This window comes from Columba livia, chromosome W (genome assembly GCF_036013475.1).
Source record: "Columba livia isolate bColLiv1 breed racing homer chromosome W, bColLiv1.pat.W.v2, whole genome shotgun sequence".
NCBI classification, from domain to species: domain Eukaryota; kingdom Metazoa; phylum Chordata; class Aves; order Columbiformes; family Columbidae; genus Columba; species Columba livia.
In genome coordinates this window covers 18,615,748-18,639,822 of record NC_088641.1, presented here as the reverse complement: position 1 = coordinate 18,639,822, position 24,075 = coordinate 18,615,748, and the positions used below count along the sequence as shown (strand labels likewise).

The 24,075-nt window shown below is 45.3% G+C and overlaps 1 protein-coding gene across 5 annotated transcripts in view; it reads right to left on the bottom strand.

Annotated features, from left to right (window-relative positions):
• LOC102088239 (CBP80/20-dependent translation initiation factor-like) overlaps positions 1–24,075 on the bottom strand; it is a 158,151-nt gene that overhangs the window by 31,129 nt on the left and 102,947 nt on the right. For 3 of the 5 annotated variants that reach the window (XM_065044992.1, XM_065044993.1, XM_065044995.1), the window contains 2 exons: positions 10,767–11,208; positions 8,813–9,142 (listed from right to left, as the gene is read on the bottom strand). In XM_065044992.1, coding sequence (XP_064901064.1) covers positions 8,813–9,142; positions 10,767–11,208 — 772 coding nt within the window. The remainder of the gene's footprint in view (positions 1–8,812; positions 9,143–10,766; positions 11,209–24,075) is intronic. The other 2 variants (XM_065044996.1, XM_065044994.1) reach the window with 1 other exon arrangement.

Genomic DNA, 24,075 nt, shown 5'->3' with positions numbered 1-24,075 from the left:
TTTAAATGAGTCTCAAATAGCTTTTCCCCAGATCTGGGCCCACCAACTCTGTCAGCAGCAAAGAGGGCAAAAGTTTAGCGTGGGCTAAAAATAAGGGTCAATTTAAGCATTGCCACCTTCTGACGGAAAATAGAATTTAAAAAAAAAGACACATTTGGGCTTGTTGCTTTGTAAACACAGGGCTCTTCCTCCGGCAGCTTGGCTGTTTACTCGGTCATTGTCAAGGAGGCAGGAAATACTGCATCAGAAATACCGCATAAAAAGAAATATATAATGCTTAGATATCAGCGCTCGGCGCGATATAAAAAGCGGAGAGAGGTTGTGCTAAATACTTGGTCTTGCTAGCAATGTGCTACAAAAGGTTTGAGCCTTAAATGGCTCTTTGGAAAGGACCTGAGACAAATAAAATGGAGTTGGAGGAGGGAGCTGGTGGGAAGAGGTTGGGACAGTGTCCATCCCATGTCACACACCCTCTGCCTGGTCCCTCCTCAAACCCTCCTAGAAAGGGCTTCAATAAATGACATTTTACACATTATTCCCTGTTTATAATTTAAATAATACTTGTATTAAAGTCCTGGCTTGGAGGAGGAGTGTAGCTTTGCTTTCTGGGGAGTATAACCCAGTGAGATGAGTAGTTTATGGCACTGACGTGCAGAAGAAGCTCAGAAGGTGCTGGAGAAACCTGTGACAGCACCAAAGATTGATTAAACACTTCCACCCATGGATGCTCAGGGTCTCACCAAGCACCTCCAAAACAGAGCTATCACCCACAGCATCATTGGGAACATCTTGCCCCACATGGACACCACCATACAAGCTCCTTTGTTGTGCTAAACCACAAGAGATGATGGGACATGAGGTGGGACTTCTTCCACGGGCTCTGCTCTTTCTCCAACCACCCACAGCAACACTCCTGGCTAATCTGCCAGGACCCTGCTGACACTCCTTGAGGACTGAACTATACTGAGATGCCACCACACCATCCCTGCCTGTGCTACTGCCAGTAGTGTGGAGGATGTTGGTCTCTTCTCCCAAGTAAAAAGTGACAGGATGAGAGGAAAAGGCCTCAAGTTGCGCCAGTGGAGGTTGAGGTTGGATCTTGGGAACAATTTCTCCCCGGAAAGGGCTGTTGGGCATTGGAACAGGCTGCCCAGGGCAGTGGTGGAGTCACCATCCCTGGTAGGGTTGAACAGACGCGGAGATGAGATTCTCAGGGACATGGGTTAGTGCCAAGAACCTCTGCTGAGTCCCACCACTGCTGGGAGATACCTAGATAGGGTCAGCAGAGATGATGGGACACCAAGAGCCACCCCTGAGGGTGGTGAGACCCTGTCCCAGGTTGCCCAGAGAGGTGGTGGATGACCCATCCCTGGAGACATCCCAGGCCAGGCTGGACGGGGCTCTGAGCAACCTGAGCTGGGTGAAGATGTCCCTGCTCATGGCAGGGCTTGGACCGGATGAGCTGGGAAGATCCCTTTCAACCCAAACTATGGCTGTTTTTGACAACACACCTGAGCGTTGAAATATAAAACCTTACCAGAATAATGAATTCAGTCAAATATGCCATTCTTTAAACACTAAGGCTTTATTTTTTTTCTTTTTTTTTGCAACTTAGTCCTGCTTCCCATCAACCGCACAATGCTCTGCTACTCAAACTAAACCCCTTCTCTGTGCAGAGCCATGAGTGACGGGTGGACTCCAGCCCCCAGCTACCTGGGGACAACCCCCTTGGTGTCTCCTGGGATGCCCTCCAGGATGCTGGTGGCCCTACAGCCACCTCTAGCTGTGACACAACTTCTTGAGGCGCTGCAAGCCCCAAAACCCACCCCTGGGCTCGGGTTGAGGACCAATGTGCAGTGCAACCCCCAAACTGATTTAATTTGGGGTTTGGCTCAGCTATTCCCAGTTCAGAGATCTCTTAAGCCTTTTGGGGCACAGCTCCTGTCACCACCCCCTCCTTCTTATCAGTTGGAAATTGTTGCCTTTTTTTTTTGTGCTCCATGAAAAACCCAGATCTTGGGTTAAACCCTTTTTTTGTGCTCCATTAGAACCCCAAATCTTGGGTTAAACCCTTTTTGCACTCCTTGAAAACCCCAGATTTTGGGTTAAACCCCTTTTTGCGCTCCATAACAATCCCAGATTTTGGGTTAAACCCTTTTTTTTGCTCCATTAACCCCTCCCTCATCTCACCATCATCCTCCAAGGAGGCGATGCCTGGCATTCCCTCGTCCCTCACCACCATCCCTCATCACAGAAAAGCTGTGAAAGAACCAGACAGCTCCTACAGTCATCGCTCTGCTTTGGCAAAGAGGCAAGTTGAAAGAGCGGAGCTCGATATTTAATCCAAGGCTCTCTGATAACTCCTGGACCCGCATGGGTCTGCTAGCCGTCTGCTAGCGGCTCCCATAACCCGGATGGTGAAGCCGAATGGGTGTTTTCACTACGGGCAGGCGGCAATGGCTTGGCCGGACTCACGGGTAAGGACTGAACCAGCTCTAATTGACACCCTTTGCCTGCTTGCGTGGGCAGGGTGCCAGCCCACTTCCCTGGCTCCCTCTCCTGCCCGCTGCCGACACTTGCACCGGTTACATTGGGCCCCAGATGATTATGCAAAATTATTTAAAAAACCCCACGATTATTACTACACTAAAACAATAAATAAGAAAATAATATAAATAGAGGATTCTAAAATAATAAATAATAGCAAAAATAAAATAATAAGCACCCTGTTACAGAATTGCAGAGCATCTTCTGAGATACAATTTGGGGCAAATGGGAGAGAATGTGTTTCTTTCCTGCTCCTTGAGAGGAGGACGCAGCAGCTGGGGATGCTCTTCGGAGCCACCTCCTCATTTCCCCGCTAAGCCCATATATATAATATCTGTATATATGTGTGCATGCATTCAGAATTGCATTTGAATTCCCTGGGCGTAAAGAAAATGTAAATAAATCCCATCTGCAAAGCAGGTTTTACTGGCAAGTCCCACAGCAGTTTCCGAAATCAGGACAGCGCTGTCAACGTCAGCGCAGAAATGTAATGAAAAAGGTTTCCAAGCTCTGCAAGTTGCTGCAAAACCAAAATGAAGTTATTTATTCAAGGGTAGCATGATTTGCAGGGCTGGGAGAGCCCAGGCACACATCAGTTCTGAGGGTCACCACCGAGATGTCCTTGGTCACCCAAAAAGAGCGGTGGGGAGCAGCTTTCCCCATGGAATCATCGCCTTGACATCTTATTTTCGCCCTAATTTTTAATGTAGCAACCTCTCTGGTGTCTCCTGGACTGTGCCTTTTCCAAGATAAATGCTACCACTGTGTTTTCTGTGCATGAATTAGACCACCTGTAATTAAATTAAATTTAAACCACCTGTGGAACAAAGGCTGATGGGTTTTGCAGTCAATGTTAGCCATGATGCACGGGTCAGATGCTTTCTGGCTGTGTTTGGATCCTCCTGCCTCCACCTCTGTCAAACCACAAACCATTCCCCAATGAAGACCCAAACCTTAATCATTAGATATAAGGGAGAAATTCTTCCCCATGAGGGTGGTGAGGCACTGGAAGAGGTTGGCCAGAGAAGTTGTTGATGCCCCATCCCTGGAGACATCCCAGGCCAGGCTGGATGGGGCTCTGAGCAACCTGAGCTGGGCGAAGATGTCCCTGCTCATGGCATGGGGCTGAACTAGATGATCTTTAAGGTCCCTTCCAACACAAATCCTCTTGCCCAGCATGGTAAACTCTTCCCTTTGCACCCTGATTTACAGAAGGGAATAAATAAATTCTCCAGTACCTAATGCCACAATGTCTACATCCCAAGAAAGGATCCAGCCTAAATTTTCCTCTTCTATCCTCCACCTGGGCTGACAACAGATTTTTGGCCACCTTCCTGGTTGAGCCCCTGCAGAAGTGGCCATATGGACCATCTCAAACCCAGGCGAGTGCAACCTGTGCCAGAAATCAGTGGATTTGACCCCAGTTTCTACAACCAGAGTGAAGCGAAGCACCAAGCCAAGGAAGGGCCATTTCTGGGGCACTGAGAGATTAAACTGAGATGCTGAAGAAACCTTGCATGGGTATGTGATAGGGTACGCATTAGGATATGCATTAGGGTATGCTATAGGGTATGCAATCGAGAATGCAATAGGGTATACAATAGAGAATGCACTAGGGAATGCAATAGGGTATACATTAAGGCATGTAATAGGGTATGTAATAGGGTATACCATAGGGTATGCATTAGGGTATGCAATAGGGTATACATTACAGCATGCAATACAGTATGCAATAGGTGATGCAATAAGGAAAGCATTAAGGTATGTAACAGGGTATGCAACAGGGTACCATAGGATATGCATTAGGGTGTGCCATAGAGTATCCTGTAGGGTATACTGTAGGGTATTCCATAGGATACAAATTAGGATGTGCCATAGAGTATATGATAGGATATGCCATAGGGTATGTCACAGGATATGCCATAGGGTATGTCACAGGATATGCCATAGGGTATATGATAGGGTATATCATAGGATATACCATAGGGTATACGACAGGATACGCATTAGGGTGTGCCATAGAGTATACCATAGGGTGTATACCATAGGGTATACATCAGGGTGTGCCATAGGGCATGCTGTAGGGTGTGCCACAGGGTATACCATAGGGTATACCATAGGATACGCATTAGGGTATACCATAGAGTATGCCATAGGGTATATCAAAGGATATGCATTAGGTCATGCCACAGGGTACACCATAGGGTGTGCCATAAGGTATGCCATAGGGTATAGCATAGTGTATAGCATAGGATATGCATTAGGGTGTGCCATGGGCTATATGATAGGGTATACCATAGGGTATGCCACAGGATATACCATAGGGTATATGATAAGGTATATGACAGGGTATACCATAGGATATACCATAGGGTATACTACAGAATCCACCTTAGGGTGTGCCATAGGCTAGGCTGCACGCCAGTGTGTGCCCTGCAGCGGGCTCTGCCGCTCTGCACCCAGCTCCGCATTTCACCGCATGTATCTTTTTTTGTTGTTCTTTATTAAAAGAAGGTATCAACCTTCTGTTTGATGTGTTGTTGGCCACAGTTGCCAAGGGGAGCAGGGTACAGTTACAGCCCTGGTGATGTCCACACTAATAATACTCTTGGCGCTGCATAGCTCAGATGCAGACACAGCCTGGCTATTAAGAGCACGGTCATTTCAACGTAGGAATACACCAACTTATGTTACATGGGAAGGGTTTGGGGCACGTTGCTTAACACCCCTCCCACTGAAAAAAAAAATAAAGCACCACAGCCTAGACATGCCAGGGACTGAAACTATGAGAAGCAAAAACCTCTCAGAGGAGACTTACTTTCAATTTGTAAATTAATAAGGTATTTCTAGAGGGGTGAAGAAACCATATGTGTCCAGCAAGGGCTCATGCAGCCCAAAATTGCTCCTTATATCAAATTCAATGAGCAAAAAATCAAAGCAAATTTCCACCCCACCAGGGCTGAGCCCCCAAACGGCAGCATCTCCCCTTCCTGCATTTCCCCTTCCCACATCCCCGAAGGTTTGAGGTACCCAAATTCAAGACTCAGCCAAGAGCTGGGATCAAAACACAGAGTGAGGGATAAATTCAAACCAGAGTTTTCCTGATAGATGCCCCTTAGGGCCCTGAAATGGTGCGGCGGCAGCCGGGGGGATGCTCTTTAGAGGAGGGAGATGATGGGACAGCATTCCTGCAGCACCAGCATCTGTTTTTGGGATCAAAACAGAGATAAGCCACAAACATGTGCAGCCCCCGAACACCTTGTCAACAGCTGAAAATATAAGAAGGGCCAGGTTAAAATATCAATTTATTAAGTTTATTACCTGTTTTGTGGGAAAAAAACCCACCTTTCTGCTTGTTTTAAGGCCCAGTGGGGCACAGGGATGCTGGTTATAGGGACCGGGATGCTGGGAGGGCGGCTCAATAATAATAATAATAATGATAATAATGATAATAATAATAATAATGTATGAGATCCTCCAGTGGGGCTGAGCTGTTGTCATCACAGTCCGAGAGAAAGGGATAAACAAGACCCTACAAAACAGGAGCGTCTGCCGGGAGCAGATGGGGGGTGAGTGATGCAGCCCCAGGCGCCAACAGTTTGGGGGGGGGATCATGTTGATCCCAATTTATCACACTCCAGCAGAGTAATTCCCCAGCTCGCCGGTGCCCAGCAAGTCGAGCTCCTTATGTCCGGGGATCAGATTAGTCTAAAAGGTGCTAGAGAGACATAAAACCAGCTCTGGAGTAAGTGTTTTATTAAAGGGGTTATGAAAAATCTTTTTTATTTTTTAATTTAATTTAAATTAATTTAACATATTTTTTAAATTTTTTTGTTTAATTAATGATAAATTATCTGGAGATGGTTGATGGGAAACATCTGATTGTGGTACTGGGTAATGTTATACCATCAACTATGTATCGATGTATTATATTGATATTGGTATATATATCTAATATATCATATTGATACTGCTATATCAACATTGTATCATCAACCATATTGATATATTAATACATCAATTTGATATAATATATTAATATGATAGCGCTATTATTCCACAATATCCATATATTATTGAATATATTACATTGATATTATATTTATACTATATCAATATGTTATCATGATATTAATATATCTGTATTATTCCATAATATACATATATTAACCAATATATCATATTGATATTGATATTGATAATATATCAACACCATCAACCCCCTTATTTCACATCAAGGCAGCTGCAATGAGTCTTTGTGCTTCTGACCTGGGTCTGTCCCCAGCCAGGGTTATCGAGTCTAAAAGCATCACCAACAAAATCTCAGTTTTGGGCTGATTAAAGTATTTTACGAATCTGTGCGTCTGCATTCAGTTATTGTGGCTGGAAAATGAAACCAGGCTTGGAGAAAGATAAAATCCTCTACTATCAGAAAGGAAATGTTAAATTATTTAATTTCACATAGCACTTTGCTTTTGACCTGTAGCAATCTGTCACCTTTCGCCCCGTCAAGCCACGTTTGAGGCTGAGTAAATCCATTTTTCCATATTTTTCGAGGCTCTCACAAATGAAATCAGTCACCCGTACACCCCGCTCACCCTTTACATTCCATTTCTTCCCAGTTTTTCACAACGCACGTTGCACTACGTGTTCCTGGGAAGCACTTTGGGATTTTCTGGCGATCCAAGATATATTATTAATATATATCCTACATTCATGCTGTGAAGAGCTGAATATGAAGCCAGTTATTACTGCTGACATTTTAGTATAAATCAGTTTACTGGGTCTGTTGGTAGGGGTGGAAATGGTGGGGGAAGACAAGTTGCAAGAGTCCTTCCTAACCCAGAAGGGCTGTCATCATCTGCAGGTTTTGAATTTTTTTGCTCCCGTTGCTCCTGGACTTTATTTTTAATTTCTTAGCATCACTCAGCCAAACATGGAAAGACACAAGAGTGACCTGGCATGGGAGGAGTGGGACGCTCGGATGGGTTAGACCCTCTTCCAGACCCTCGCGGCTAAATCTGGGACCGATGTTGACCACGATTTATCCCCTCCTGCTTTAGAACAGCTTTGGAAATAAATCAATCAATCAGGAAAAAATCGCTGCCTGGTACACGGAACAGGCAGATGTGTGTTGCGCCCAAGGGCTTTCCAGGGAGAGATGTTGGGTTTGATACGCGCCTGGAACAATGAGAGAAGCAAAACCCGACTGGTGACTTTGCAGGATTACCTTAGGTTACATCAAATATTGATTGTCATGATTTTATTTTGCTTGTTATTTTACTGCTTCCTGTGTTGCCCAAAAGCCAACACATCCCTCACAAGGTACAGGCAGCCAAGCTCAGCATCCAAGGGATGATCTTCAACAAGAGCAAGAAGGACGAGATGTGTCAAAAACTGGAGTGATGTTGTGGAGAACATGTGTGGATAACAGAAAAATTAATCGTGAGCTTTGTACGTGCCACCAATGACACGTGTCCCCCTCATTTTGCTGTCACTGATGCTTTTGGAGCAATCAATCAACCAGTATTGCATATACCAACAAAGAAGTCACCCAAAAGAATTAGCAAATACACAAATTATCAATTATGAGCCCATCAACCAGGTGATGCAACCAACAGCCTACTCAAGGACCATGACTTGGTATCTCTGGTGCTGAGATGGTCTTCAGAACAAAAAGAGTGGCAAAGACCCTCCACTGTATGACCCTCCACTGTAAGACCCTCCAAATTCACTGCTCTTCACACCATGGGGATGCTGCTGCAAGCAAACTACTCATTTCACAGACGGGCCCTGGTGTGAGATACCATAATTAGGAAAAAATACCATAACTAGGAAAAAATTATTCATGGAATGGGTTGTCAAGCAGTGGAACAGGCTGCCCAGGGAAGTGGTGGAGTCACCATCGCTGGAGGGGTTTAAAAGGTGCATAGATGAGGTTCCTAGAGACATGGTTTAGTGCCAGTGTTGGGTTAATGGTTGGACTTGATGACCTTGAGATTCTCTTCCAACCAAAATGATTCTATGGTTCTATAATTCCACGTAAAGCTCATAAAATGGGAATTAAGAGCAACTTGACAATGCCCTCAGTGCCACGTTACCTATGGTAACAATCAAAGACAAAATCGCAAGTACGCTTCTGTCTTCCTCTCATCAACAGGATTCAAAAGGAACTTGGTAACGGGTCAAGCTCCTGGCCAAATGCATGGTAAGACCATGAGTGGTGAAGCTGTAGGCATCTAACCAACTAATTTTATCTCGTTACCTGCAACATGTTGAGGAGCAGACTCCGAAATTTGGTTCCTTCCACCATGAAAAGGGCCATTTTGTCACAGAGTTTGGCTGCCGTGAATGCAAAGCTGCGGTCCGTCACCGCTTTCTGGTAGATGGTCTTGACTATCTCCCCCAGCATCTCCTCAGAGTTGGTAGAGTTCTGGGCTTCCTCCATGAAGGTGGTGAGCTTGGAGTCAACGTCGCTGCTGTTGTTCCTCATGCTGTTGAGGATTTCAATTAATTTGTCCATTTTGTTCTTTTCGGGACTGGTGGTTTCTACCGTAACTTCGTCCTGGTCCGTGAAAAGGGAAAGACAAGGTGTCTGTTACACAAGGAAAAAACAGATATATCAGCCCTTGTCCTTCCACAAACAGCAGAGGGGGAAAGGGGTTGGGGAAACATATAAACATATACAGAAAAAACAAAGTATCTTTTAGAGGCACAATGGTGTCATGTCAACATTGAAAACCACAAGTTCTGCCCCAGAAATGTTTTTTTTCCCCATTTCACACAGCACACAATCCTAAAGTCCTCCCCTTTGGCTCAGAGAGATGATGTTCTCTGAGGCCCTGAGCCAGGATGCCAAGGTCTGACCACCTCTGACCGCCTTCTGCATCTTGGCCATCTTAGTTTTTATTTTGCCTCTATTTTGAAAGTCCACTGATGTTTGCAAAATGCTCAGATAACAATCTGACAAAAAAAATCTACTTTTTAATATATATTTAATGATCTGAATTAAGATTGAAGATGTCACATGATCCCAGTGTTGGACAAAATCTTAGTTTTTCCATCTCTTGACCATTACACTTCTTTCTTTATGTCATCATCATAGAATTTATTGCTTCTTTTCAACATTTAATTACACATTTATTCCTTTCCCTCAGTGTAAGGCATGCATCCTGCTTGCGATGCTCTGCTCCCTTCTTCTCTAGTTCCATCTCAAAATGTGCTACACAACACAAACCTGCAGCAATTTTTTGGACAACCCCAACTGGTAGTTGGAGGTATCCAAAACTCCCACCAGGAGATCCAGTTGTGTTGACTACACCCATCTAAGAGTGGGTGCTTAGGTGACGTCTCTCTTATAAGACTATAAAGTCACATGGAGAGCATTAAAATTAATACTTTGAAAGTCTCTGCTGTACTCCCATTGTTATAAATACCATGAAAATAACAAAATCTCTTCCTCCCCCTCATGCACCATACATAAATAATAAATGCAGATGCAGCCAAAGGTATACATTTCCAACACGCACTCCCATGGAATTGTATATGTTCAGATTATTTTTACTACACATTTTGGAAATCTCATTGGAGATACCCCTTTGGATGCATTTGCCAGTCTGACAAAGAATCTGAATTTCACAGGGGGCCAAATGGAGATATCATCTCTGAATTCCTCAAAAATCTGAGGCTGAATATTGTTTCCAAAAAGGATTTCTCCTCCAGCACCTGCGTGCAATAGCTTTGTTATTTTGGAGTTGTTGGAAGGAAGGGGGAAAGATAAGTGTGTTACAATTCATTGCCAAGATAAATCGATATCAACTTTTAAGTAGCCGACTCTAGTTATTCAGCACTTAAAAGTTGAAGCTTGGGATTTAGCTCTGTGATTGCAGAGAGACAAATTGCCTTTTTTAGACCTCTTTGCAAAGCAGATGAGCTCTGCAGACCAAGAGGCAGTCAGGGAAGGAATACCCGGTCCTTCTTGGAGAACTCAAGCTGGTAGCAACCTCAACCAAGAGTTCAAGCTAAGCATCATGTCAATAAAAGGCTTCCTGAAGAAGCACGAAGACACTTCAAGAGAAGTCTTGACACTGGGAGATTAAGATAAGTTGGGTGCATTCATGGAAATGTCCCTTGAGCCCACCCCACCCTTGATATGGAGAATGGCCAAAAGCCAGACTCTTGGAAAATGGGAAACTCAACGTTTCCCTAAGAATTAATACCTTTTCTTTTAGCCTCCTCCGCAGTCTGTCTTTGGAAGACTGAAGCAAGTTGATTTTGGGTCTTTCCTCAATGCGCTCGTGAACACTGTCTTTCTGCTTGGTCTCCAACTCCTGGATGAACTGCTGAGACTGCTTCTCCACAGCCTCCAGGCCTCGGTGCGTCTCCACAGGAATGTGCACCGTGCAGATGGAGGTGTCCTCAATTTTCAAATTCTCATTTTCTTTGGCATTTCTGTGTGTTTCTTTGTCATTGGGTGAGTACTTCTGGTTGTGGTGCCATTTCCGGTTCTGGCTGTAGCCGTGGTGGCCCATCCTGCCCGAGGAGTGAGGGGCCTGGCCTCCTTGGTAGAGTTTCTGGTGGTCCCTGTTGTGTTTGGTGCCACCTTGTTGATGATCCACGTGTTGTTGAGGCTTGTTCCCACTGGGAAGTCTCTGCTGTCTCCTGGAAAGTCAAAGGAAGATATTAGTACACCCTTTCCTTCATCGTCCTGCTTGGTCAACACATCTTCTATCCCACCAAACAGCTCAGCCCTTGGTGGGTGAGCTCTGTGGGTGTCCCTGCCACGGAAGAGGAGACAATTTCTTGGCATCTAACACAACCTAGTACCAACTCAACAACCTGAGCTGGGTGAAGATGTCCCTGCTCATGGCAGGGGTTGGACTGGATGAGCTTGGATGGTCCCTTCAACCCAAACTATTCTGTGATTCTATGATCCTATGATCATCAAGGATGCAGTTAAAATGGAGATGGTCTCAGCCTTGGATGCCTTGGTCTGGGACTCTGCAGGGTTAGTCCTGAGCATGACAGCAGCTCTTTGCCTGATCACTGACAGTTTAACACTCGATATTGGCTCTGAGAGCATGTGGGATACTTTAACACCTGGCTCCTTACACGGCTGCTGGGAGCAGTGCTGGAGGTTCACAAGGGACATCTCCCCAGCATCATCCCCTGGAACTGGGAGACCAGTGACCACACTGGTCCACATTCATTATAATCCCCCTGCTCGGCCTCATCCCTTATCCCAAACCCCTCATTCCATCCTGATAAATAGCAGCATTTATTTTAAACCTGCCGCATAGCAATTAATTTTATTTTCATCATCCGCACGGCTCGGCTAAATACATTCGGACGAAGGAAGTGGCCATTCACAAATACATTTCAATGGTCAGCAGCTAAACAGTCTCCAGCCCTGCCTGCCAAAGCCATCTGCCCACCAAATCTGTATTCCTTGGCATCCCCAGGAGTTAAAAACCTATTTTCTGAGGCAAACTGGCTCTTAACCATAAAGAGCGAGGGCTCGTGTTTGGCGAACATGGGACAAAGAGGCTTGTTTGTGGTGGCAAGTGGAAGGAATTTGTGTTTAGTCTCAGACCACCAGATACGGTTTTCTGAGACATTTAACATGCATTTTTTTCTTTTTTTTTTTTTTTTTTTTGCAAGCTGAATGGCAGGGAATTAAAGAAAAAAAAACAACAGAGGGGATGGGGGAAGCTTTCCTGTTTGCTGGAGCTTACAAGCATTTTATGAGTACAGATCCTCCACATTAAGTTTTCCTGGCATTTCTTTGTTTCCTCTCATAAATTGCTTTGTAAAGAACAATGCTTATTAAAAGGGGAATGTCAAAATAAAAGTTAGTTAAAACCCTTATCTAGTACTAAGTCCTCACATGTTGAAGTGTGCAAGAGGTTTTGCTGACATAATTCAGCATTTGCTTTCTGTGGTTTTCCTTTTCTCTCAAATATCTGAATTTAACTGTTTGGGTGCACTTTCAGTCTTGAGTTATAAGCCAGACAAGCTGCTACTGTATTTAAGTTGCAAATATTGCACAGAAATGATAAAATTTGGACACAGACACAGCTTTAATTTAAGCAGAGGTGAAGGAAAATGTGTGGAAATGAGCTGGGAACCTCTGCTGTAAATTCCTGCAAGAAATGCAATCAGGGATATTCTTTTCCTAAAGACATAATGATGTTATAAACCAAAGCGTTTCTGTTTAAGGGCTGTGAAAGGAAAAAACCTAGGTTTAAGATTTTAAAAAAAACACTTAAGTCAGTGTGGAATGTGCAAGATTGCTCGTTTTGGGGCTTTTGCAATAGGACAGGGAGAGGACGAGCAGCTCTGTCCCCCTACGGGACAAACTAAAAAGCAAGATCCCCACAGCAAGGGGCAGAGCAAACACGAACCAAAGTTCTGCAGTCACTAACCACAGGACGGAAACCACCAGAGTCTAACAAGTTAGGGAAAAAAAAAAAAAAGGAAGAAATAAAAGGCAAAGGAAGGAGAACGGCAAACAAGAAGAAAAGTCCGTGACTTGGCAGCAGGCAGGGGTCTAGAGGATCATCCAGCATTCAGGCAATGACTCATCATGTGCTTTTATCTTCCCAACACCCTGGTGAAGACGAAAAGCCAAGAAGAAATAGGACACCACAGCAAAAAAGAGCCCAAGCCAATGCCCAGATCTTCAAACTTTTTTGATTGCAAAGCTTGGGAGGTTGGGATGAGCCATCCTTGCTCTCCAGTGTGACCAAGGTGTTGGGGACATGGAGTCCCAGGAAGGGCAAGATGGGGACCAGGACATCCCATCACACACAGGTTGAGGTCATGGAAACCACCTTGTGCTTGCTCAAGGGCAGGAGAACTGAGATGGTGGCTTGGGGTGACCTAAGCTGAGGGAACCAGACCATGGAGGAACCCAAAGGCTCTTTCCAGTCCCAGGGTTTTAGGCTTGTGATGCTGAAGAGAGGAAGCACATGGCAACATCTCCAAGAAAAGGAAGAATTCACCCCCCAAAAACGCTGCAGCTACTGGGAAATCTTTCTTCTGTCCCTCTCTGTGAGGACACGGGTGTCTTCTGGGGGACACTGCTTCAGCTACAAGTATCTGGAGAACACACCGGTTTCTTATCTCTTGCCTCTGTTTAATGTTAAATAATTATTTTTACTTCAAAGGCCAAATTCTGCTTCAGCTCAAAACTCCCCCTGACTTCAGCAGGACCGGGGAATTGGCCATTGGTCAATGCGGAAACTTAAAAGAGACAAAGAAACTGCAGAAGAACTAAAATCCACAGGGAGACGATCAGGGTTGCCAAGCTGGAAATAGGATGATATCAGTCATTATATGGTTTCTCCACTGATTTTTTTTTTTTTTAATTAACTGAATAAGATACCTTTCAACAGAATTTAGATCTGACAAATGCCTGCTCTGCTAGAGGAGCCTACGCAAACAAATCTAAGGCTTCAGCTGTCTTGGTGATTACCAGCCTACATACTCAGAAATATGGGATTCCTGCAGGTTTTTACTCCATCGTTCGCTCCCAAGGAAAAGGGCTGGAAGGCACAAGGCTGGGGAAAATAACTCCAGACATGTGGACAGCTGTGGTCTAAAACACAGTTGCTCCATCCTGTCAGCCCTGTTCATATCCCACCCCTGAGCAGGACAAGTCCTCGGAGAGTCCCCACCGTTTTTCTGGCATGTGGAGAGCCAGAGGTGAACGCAGGTGACATTCTTCTGGTGGTTGCATGGAGACTGGGTCAGGAAATTCCTGTAAATACAGAGAGTTGAGGAGCTACATCTCTAAGAGCACTTGGAGATATTTACCCTGTGGTGCAGAGCACCCAATATGGCCAAATGGATGGAGATCTCATCCCAAATGGATCAAGATCCCACCCGTGTCTCTTGCCTTTGAAGAACCTGGTGGATACCACGCTTGTCCTCAGTCCGGGGCAATTCTTCCATGGGACAAACCCTCCAGGGAACACTAAGCTCCTCACAAGGGAGGGATCATAGAATCATTTTGATTGAAAGAGACCCTCAAGGTCATCGAGTCCAACCATTAACTCAACCCCGGCACTAACCCATGTCCCTGAGAACCTCATCTCTGCATACATTCAACCCCTCCAGGGATGGTGACTCCACCACTGCCCTGGGCAGCCTGTTCCAATACCCGACAGCCTTTTCCGGGAAGAAATTGTTCCCAAGATCCAACCTCAACCTCCCCTGGCGCAACTTGAGGCTGTTTCTTTGTGTCCCTATCTCCCCTCAGCCTTCTGTTCTCCAGGCTGAACCCCCCAGGCCTCTCAGCTGCTCCCCATCACACTTGTGACACCTGGTGTTCATGGCCAGGGCCACCCAGTAATGAACAACTAATATGGACTCACAGCCACATGGGCAAGATGTTGAGAACGAAGAGCAGTGCCATGGCCAAGGTCAAACCTTCTGTGTCGCCTTCATCCTTCTGGTGCTTGAACAAAAACATCCCTCGCTGCATTTTGCAGACAGAAAGTTTCTTCTGCCCAGGCAGTATCTCATCTCTGTGCCAGGATCAGGCCCAGGAATATGATGCTAAGTCTCAGGAGTATCTAACAATCAGCTTTGCTATTACTATAACTGCAGTTAATTAGCAATTACCGTTACAAGGCATAGATTAAGATCTGCTGCAGGAATGGACGCTGTGGGACCTTCCACCCCCATGAAGACCCCAGATCTCACTTCTCCGTGACACCCCTCAAAGCTGGAGGACCAGAGCATCCCTAAGGGACACAACTGCACCTGCCAACAGAGGACTGGTGGGGCTGACTCTATGGGCCACCTCTCCCCACCTTCTTTTTGAAAATCCCAAAGTAATTTTCCATCGAGAGGGAGGGAAATTAAACTCTTCAGAGTCACTACTGAAAGAGTTAAATCCATGGAGATCAACGTCAACTGGGTTCTTCACGGCTGTGCTAGCAAGCTGTCCAGGATACTCAGCATGAAGATGGAAAGGGCAAGAAGAAGTCAAGTCCTCTGAAACATCCCTTGAACAAACAGATTTCTCCAGGCATGGCCTTTCTGAGTTAACATTCCAGCCAGACCAGCTGCTTCACCTTGTATGATGCAACTCCATAAATAACCGGACTGGCACCCCCAATCTGATGTTGCTGGAGGGGTTTGGGCATCAAATAGTTTGGGTTGGAAGGGACCTTGAAGATCATCTGGTTCCAACCCCCCTGCCATGAGCAGGGACACCTTCTGCCAGACCAGGTTGCTCAAAGTCCCACTGCTCAAAGTCAAAACCACCCATTGTCACCGGCTTTGGGCAACTAAGGGACATGGTGGTCCAAACTGGAGGGCCTGAAGGATCCCAGTTAAGAGCTGGTGGAATTTTATAGAGTCTAAAACTGGTCCTAGAGGTCTAATTCCGTCCTATGAGGTCAATGGGAATATTGCTATTAATATAATGAGGAGGAAGGTCTGAATTTCTATTCTAGAGACTTCTCCTCAAAGTGTTCTTCACTAAGCTCATGTCCATCAAAACACTCTCATGTCTTACGTGCATGTATAATGATAACTCAGTTTTGTAGGGAGCATGACAGCCCAGCCACAGCTTTTTTCTATCCTTGCTATGACTGAGAGTGGGAAATACTCAAATAAGCTTGACGGTTCCACACAATTTAATCAAAAACCTCAAAACCCCCAAGAAAGCAGCAACCACCAGCTCCAAGGATGAAGAACACAGGACTTCTGTGTGTTTTCCTTTTGGCTTTCTCTCTCAAGCTGGTTTCACTTGGCTCCAGTTTAATTTTTGTTTGGATTTTTCTCAGATGAGAAGGGAACAAGATGTCATGTTCACTCCTGAAAACAAAAATGAAATTATTCACACTTCTTTTATGCTTTTCTGTCACCAGGATTAAAATCTGTCCCAATCACTAGACCCAGCCTGCTTGTCTGGATAGACACGACATTTTGGAAGTGTAGAAAATCTACCTGTCATAACGGTGGTGGATCAGGATCTAAAATCACCTTTGAACAGTGGAGATGTAATGCATGCTTTAGGTCTAACACGTCCGCATGCTTCAAAACATACCATGAACTCTAGAAGACAAGCCCAGCCAACAAAAACAACACTATGAGGGTAGAGATGTTTTTGATGAGGTCACAGCATCTGGCTGCTGGGAAAAGCATTATGAAAGCTTCCGATGAGCCAGGAACAATTTCTCTTGTCACATCCTTGATCTTGGGGTACAGCTGCTGAAGACAACTCTTCCTTGGGCCTGGACATCATGTCTGTCTTTGTTTGCTAGAGATGATTTTGTGTGGCCTTTACAACATAACTAGACTCAGTATAAAACAAAAGAGTAGCATTAATTTTTATACCAAGGATAGTGAGAGCCTGGCCCAGGTTGCCCAGAGAGGTGGTGGATGCCCCATCCCTGGAGACATCCCAGGCCAGGCTGGACAGGGCTCTGAGCAACCTGATCTGGGTGAAGATGTCCCTGCTCATGGCAGGGGTTGGACTGGGTGAGCTTGGAAGGTCCCTTTCAACACAAACCATTCTATGATTCTATGACAGGACACAAAGTCCATCAGAGCAGACTCAGCAAAGCACTGAAGAGCAAACTTGTCTACTGCTAAAGTCCACCAAAAGTCCTCACATTCTACAACGCTTGGCCACACAGGCTGCCTGAGTTAGCAATTTTCTTCTAAGCTTCATGGAAATGAAGTTTCAGGAGAAATTTAAGTAGCTGTTTTGCAACACCAGCTCGGGAAAGACATCCCAAGTACAGATGGCATGTGAGATATCTGCAAAACAGCTCTTCAAATGCTTTGCTGGATCTCCCACAAATCATTAGGGATGTCCAGATGGAGGTCCTTGTTGCACAGAGCAGGCAACCAGTTAAGAAGACACCCCCTGGACTTCAAGGCCGATTGTCCAGATTGGTGTAGAAATCACTGCAGTGATTTCATGTAGCAATCGCTTGGAACTGGTTCTCTTCAGAAACGACATTGCATGGAATGATGTTTTTGGATTCTTCTCATACCGTAAACATGATTGCAAAAATTACATGAAAACCATAGGAAAATAAAGTGACAAGAAACTGAGTCGAAACAGTTTAAAGCTGAAAGACACAACCATGTACATGATATTCCCCAAAAATCCGCTGAGCGCAACGACATGCAGATCCTGGACTACTGGTAAGAATGCGAGTTGAATGAATATTGATTTATCTTTTTACTACTTTGCAATGAAAGAGCTTATACCACAGACTCCAGGCTGCCTCCTTTAAAAATACACCCAGGCTGACTAGTCATCCCGCAATCTGATAATCCTCCGAGAGATATAAACTTTAAACCTGTGCCAAGATGCGCAGACAGAGCCCACCACCGTCCCTCCATGGTCCCATCCCTCAAGACGCATCCTAAATAGTACGTTTGAGCCCCCACCTGCTGCCTTTTTGTCCAGCTGTCTTCCCTTAGACCTCTGTGACTCTTTGACCTGCAAGCAAGGAGACATTCTAGGCTTTTTTTTTCTGTCTCCTATTAATACCAGTGCTTTCTAATGAAGAAACAAATGTTTTTCTGTTGACGTCAAGGCAAGATTTGACAGGATCTCCTAACAGCTGTCCAGACGTGAGCTTGACCCAAAATCCACAACAAACAATGACTTCCGACATGAGGATCTGGTAAAACATAAACCCAAGGAGCAGAGATGCTTTGGATTTATGTGTGTCAGGAGCCTTTATCAAGCACATTAAATAAACTTGAAAAATGATGGGATAGCATTTAGCATAGAGCTGGGATCAACCTGGACATTGACTTCTTGTAACCCAAGTGACAATCCTAATCCAAATCTTTACCTAAGCTTGACCCACTGTCAAAAGAAGACTTGTCTTCTCTTGACCCCATTCTTGTCTTCTCTTGACCTCATTCCTCCTCTTTCACACTACCTGAGCTGTGCCAAAGTCTGATCCACTCCAAAAATTTACTTTCTCTCAGATGAGTTTCTGCTCATTGCTTTGGAGAGGAACACGCTGCCCAGACATGGAGCTGGGTCACCTTATGCATCCCCACGAAGCTCCTGGTTCTTGTTCTTTTGGGACCAGCAGCCCCAGCTTTAAATGGGAAATTGGGATGAACCGCAGCATCTGCAGAACACTGGGAATGGCTGGAGCAATGTTAGTTTAAATGAAATAAAGAAGCCTGTTGTCCACTCATGCCCTGGGGGCTGTCACTCTAAATAAAGGCATTATCAGAGAAAGAGCAGATACTCAGTGCCTTCATGCCTGTTAATGACACCGGCACCTTCCAAATCAATCCAGGGACTTTCTTTCCCACAGATGATCCCTTGGAGACAGACTGCTGTGGCTTTAGTAGGAATAAATGGAAACAAAACAGTTAAATATCCAAAAATAGAGAGTAGTTAACTTTTTCTTTTTTTTTTTTTTTTTTAATATGGAGATGAAAAATCCCTGGGTGATTTACATGCCAGCAGCGATATTAGATGCGTATAATAGATGCAGTATTTTTAATATTAATATTTTGGGCTGAGACAAGAGAGGGAATGGAAAGTATTCCCAGTGCCTTGACTTCTTTATTTTGCAAACATCGGTTGCTAACAGGGGTCAAACAGAAATATTGTTTCTGCAACAAGAGCCCAAACAACTCGAGCTGGCAAGTTCTTTGCACACTAACCATGCCAGGAGACCCTGCAGAGCTTCAGCATGTTGCTCCCTCCAAAGTTTTTGGGGCAAATATCCCCAACTTGGGCTTGTAGAGAGAAGGAGTGGGTGGTAAATGCTCTCCTGCTGCAGACAAAAACTGGAAGTCACCCATGAAACCGTGCGGCCACACCGTTATCTGCAGCGACCTTGGCAGAGGAACTCTGCGGAGGAGCTGTAGCTTCAGCCTGCGAAGCCGCCGTTGGGGGGGCAGTGGCTGCAGCGGCAGCTTTGGCTGTTTTGCTCTTTCTCCCAGGGGTGGAAACACAGTCCTACCATCTGCCATGGACTGATCCAGACCACGCTGGAGCAAGGTAAAGCTCCAGAACACTTGCAATATATTGATGACATCATCGTATGGGGCGACACAGCGAAAGAAGTCTTCGAGAAAGGTGAGAGAATAATTCAGATTCTTTTGGATGCTGGTTTTGCCATAAAACGAAGCAAGGTCAAGGGACCTGCACGAGAGATCCAGTTTTTAGGAATAAAATGGCAAGATGGCCGTCGTCAGATCCCAATGGATGTGATCAACAAAATTGCAGCAATGTCTCCACCTACTAATAAAAAGGAGACACAGACTTTCTTGGGCATTGTAGGTTTTTGGAGAATGCATATTCCTGACTACAGCCAGATTGTGAGCCCTCTCTATCGAGTGACTCGTAAAAAGAACCAGTTTGAGTGGGGCCCTGAACAACGACAAGCCTTTGAACAAATTAAGCGTGAGATAACTCATGCGGTGGCCCTTGGACCAGTTCGGACTGGACTAGATGTTAAAAATGTGCTCTACACCGCAGCCGGAGATAATGGACTTTCCTGGAGCCTCTGGCAGAAAGCACCAGGAGAAACCCGAGGTCGACCCTTAGGTTTTTGGAGTCGAGGATACAAAGGATCTGAGGCCAACTATACTCCAACTGAAAAAGAGATACTAGCAGCATACGAAGGAGTTCGAGCTGCTTCAGAAGTGATCGGTACTGAAGCACAGCTCCTCCTGGCACCTCGACTGCCGGTGCTGAGCTGGATGTTCAAAGGGACGGTTCCCTCTCCACATCATGCAACCAAAGTTACGTGGAGTAAATGGATTGCATTGATCACGCAACGAGCTCGAATTGGAAGTCCCAATCGCCCAGGGATCATAGAAGTGATTACAGACTGGCCAGAAAGCAAAGACTTTGGGATGTCTCCAGATGAGGAGGAAGTAAAACGTGCTGAAGAAGCACCACCGTATAATACTCTTTCAGAGACTGATAAGCAGTATGCACTGTTCACAGATGGATCCTGTCGTCTTGTAGGAAAACATCGAAGGTGGAAAGCTGCTGTGTGGAGTCCCACACGACAAGTTACAGAAGCCACTGAAGGACAAGGTGAATCTAGTCAATTTGCAGAAGTGAAAGCCATCCAGCTGGCTTTGGACATTGCTGAACGAGAGAAGTGGCCAATACTTTATCTCTATACTGACTCATGGATGGTAGCAAATGCCTTGTGGGGGTGGCTACAGCAATGGAAGAAAAGCAACTGGCAGCGCAGAGGTAAACCCATTTGGGCTGCCACACTGTGGCAAGACATTGCTGCTCGGCTAGAGAGCCTGCCTGTGAAAGTTCGGCATGTAGATGCTCATGTCCCTAAAAGTCGAGCCACCGAGGAACATCTAAACAACCAACAAGCAGATCAAGCTGCTAAGATTAAAGTAGCTGAGGTGGACTTGGACTGGCAACATAAAGGTGAACTTTTCCTAGCCCGATGGGCTCATGATGCTTCAGGGCATCAAGGTAGAGATGCAACATATAAATGGGCTCGCGATCGAGGGGTGGATTTAACTATGGACACTATTTCACAGGTTATTCATGAATGTGAGACTTGCGCCGAAATCAAACAAGCGAAACGGTTAAAGCCTGTATGGTATGGGGGGCGATGGTTAAAGTATAAGTATGGAGAAGCTTAGCAGATTGATTATATTATACTTCCACAAACACGTCAAGGTAAGCGTTATGTACTTACAATGGTGGAAGCAACCACTGGATGGTTGGAAACATATGCCGTACCTCATGCTACAGCCCGAAATACTATCTTGGGCCTTGAAAAGCAAGTCCTTTGGCGACATGGTACGCCAGAAAGAATTGAATCAGACAACGGTACTCATTTCAAAAACAGTCTTATAGACAATTGGGCCAAAGAACATGGTATTGAGTGGGTATATCATATTCCATATCATGCACCAGCCTCTGGGAAAATTGAAAGGTACAATGGTTTGCTAAAAAGTACACTAAAGGCACTTGGTGGTGGAACCTTTAAAAACTGGGATTCACATTTAGCAAAAGCCACTTGGTTGGTCAACACTGGAGGATCAACCAATCGAGCCGGGCCTGCCCAATCAGAAATTCTACGGACTGTAGAAGGAGATAAAGTCCCTGTAGTACACATGAAAAACATGTTAGGAAAGGCGGTCTGGGTTACTCCTGCCTCAGGCAAAGGCAAGCCCATTCGTGGGATTGTTTTTGCCCAGGGACCTGGCAGCACCTGGTGGGTGATGCTTAAGGATGGAGAAGTTCAGTGTGTACCCCAAGGGGATTTGAGTTTAGGTGAAAATATTCAATACTGAACTGCATGATGTGAACTGCCATGCTAACAGTGTTTAATAAGTGTCTTCCAGATCAAGACAGTGATGATGAAACCAGAGCTAGCTTCTTCGAGTGGCGCCTGACAACTTCTTCGAAGTTGATGTCTTTAACCCACAAACAGTGGTCATGAGATGCACTTGTACCATTTTTTTTCCTGCCCTGGGAGACTGTCGTGACAAAATGAACTTAATGAACTTTTTAAAGGATGGTCCACTGATTAATTACTCCTGTGTATATATGTACATATGTGTATATATATATAGTAGTAGTGATTAATTAGATTATATTGATAGATTGTATTGATAAGGTTTAAGCATTCAGTGAATGGCATATTATAAGGGGTGGAATGTCCTGGTTTTGTTAAAAACAAGTTTCTCTTTCAGTGAATTTTGTCTGTCAGCTAAAGCCTTCATATTAACTGCATTTTCCTGGAGAACCAGACACATGTTTTGGTAAACCTAGCAATGGAATGCAAACTTATTGATAAGCACAGATGGACATCTCGCGAGAGGGGCGACGAGAAACAAGAGACCAAGAAACTGACCAACTGTGTATAACATCCCATTCACGTGAATACTTCATATAAAAGTGGGAGATCACGAGGATCTCGTGTGCTTTTCCCTTTTCCCTTCTGCTTATGGCCGACATTAGGAGAGGACCTTGCTAGTCGTCCCTGCGAACTGAGGCCTAGTGAGAGACTGAATCCAGCTCCGATTGGCTGCAGAGTCCAATCCAGGACTTCAGGTGCCGGCTCTGCAGTTGCTGAGACTTTCAAGATTGGTTTTGTATATTTTGTATTATTTTCTCTATTCTTATTAGTAGCATTAGTAAAACATCTTTAATTTTTTCCAACTCTCTTCACTCTGTGCTTCTTTTCCTCCCAATCGCCTCTCCTTAGTGGAAAGGGGGGAGAGGGAGGGGGAAGTGTGTGTGGGGGGGAGAGGGGGTTAACAATACATCTGCCAGGGTTTTATTGTCACCCCACAATCTTAACCCTCGACACCAGGACTGAGGAGCCGGGACAGAAACGCTCTACCAAAAAGAAAACCATTTCAATAACAGATTGGTTTCCTAGTGCAAAGGAACCTGCCGCTTCATTTCCTTCCCTCAAATCTGGACGGCTGAAATGGCATCATGTAGACAGTCATGTTTTGCCACACTAGAAGAGCAGTCTTGAAGGACAGGCTCATGGGTGATGGAGTTTGCAAATACAAGGATCTGGTGGCTATGGGTTCACTGCAATGTCTGCAGTGGGGGAAGGTCCAACCATAGCATCTTCTCCTTTCTGCCTCATTTTCCTCACAGAGAAGGGGAGATGCTGAGAGCAGCCATGTGTCGAAAAGCACTTGGAGGTTGATGGACAACAAAACATCACAGTGTTTTATCTCTGGTTGTCTTCCCTGGGGACAGCTCTTCATTTCATCCCCGTGATTCTTCCCACAGCTGATTGACCAAAAAGTCCCTACGCTCACCCATGCAATGTGGACTTCCCTGCCAGGTTGGTTAAAAATAAATAAGTCACATAATCAGCTAACAAAGCAACACCAGTACAACCAAGATGACCAAGGTGCCCTGGGTGGAGGCCACAGAAATGATCCAAGGCTAGAACAGCTCTGCTGGGAGGACAGTCTGAGAGAGTTGGGGTGTTCAGCCTAGAGAAAAGAAGGCTCCAGGGAGACCTTATTGCAGCCTTTCTGTACTCAAAAGGGGCCTGTAAGAAAGATGGGGAGAGGCTTTTTAGCAGGGCCTGTTGTGACAGGACAAGGGGTGATGGTTTGAAACTAAAGGAGGGAGATTCAGGCTGGACATGAGGAAGAAATTGTTGCCCCTGAGGGTGGTGAGAGCCTGGCCCAGGTTGCCCAGAGAGGTGGTGGATGCTCCATCCCTGGAGCATTCCCAGTCCAGGCTGGACGGGGCTCTGAGCAACCTGAGCTGGGTGAAGATGTCCCTGCTCATGGCAGGGGTTGGACTGGATGAGCTTTGAAGGCCCCTTCCAACCCAAATTATTCTACGATTTTATGACTCTAAATTCCTAGAGAATCACAGAATCATTTTGGTTGGAAAAGAGCCTTAAGATCATTGAGTCCAGCCCTGAAGAAGACGAGATCACTGCTAGGAAGCAGAATTACATGCACACCCTGTTCTTCTCACGCCTCTCCTGGTGTCCATTGACCCATCCTGACCTCCCCATGAGCTCCAGCACACCATGACCACATTTA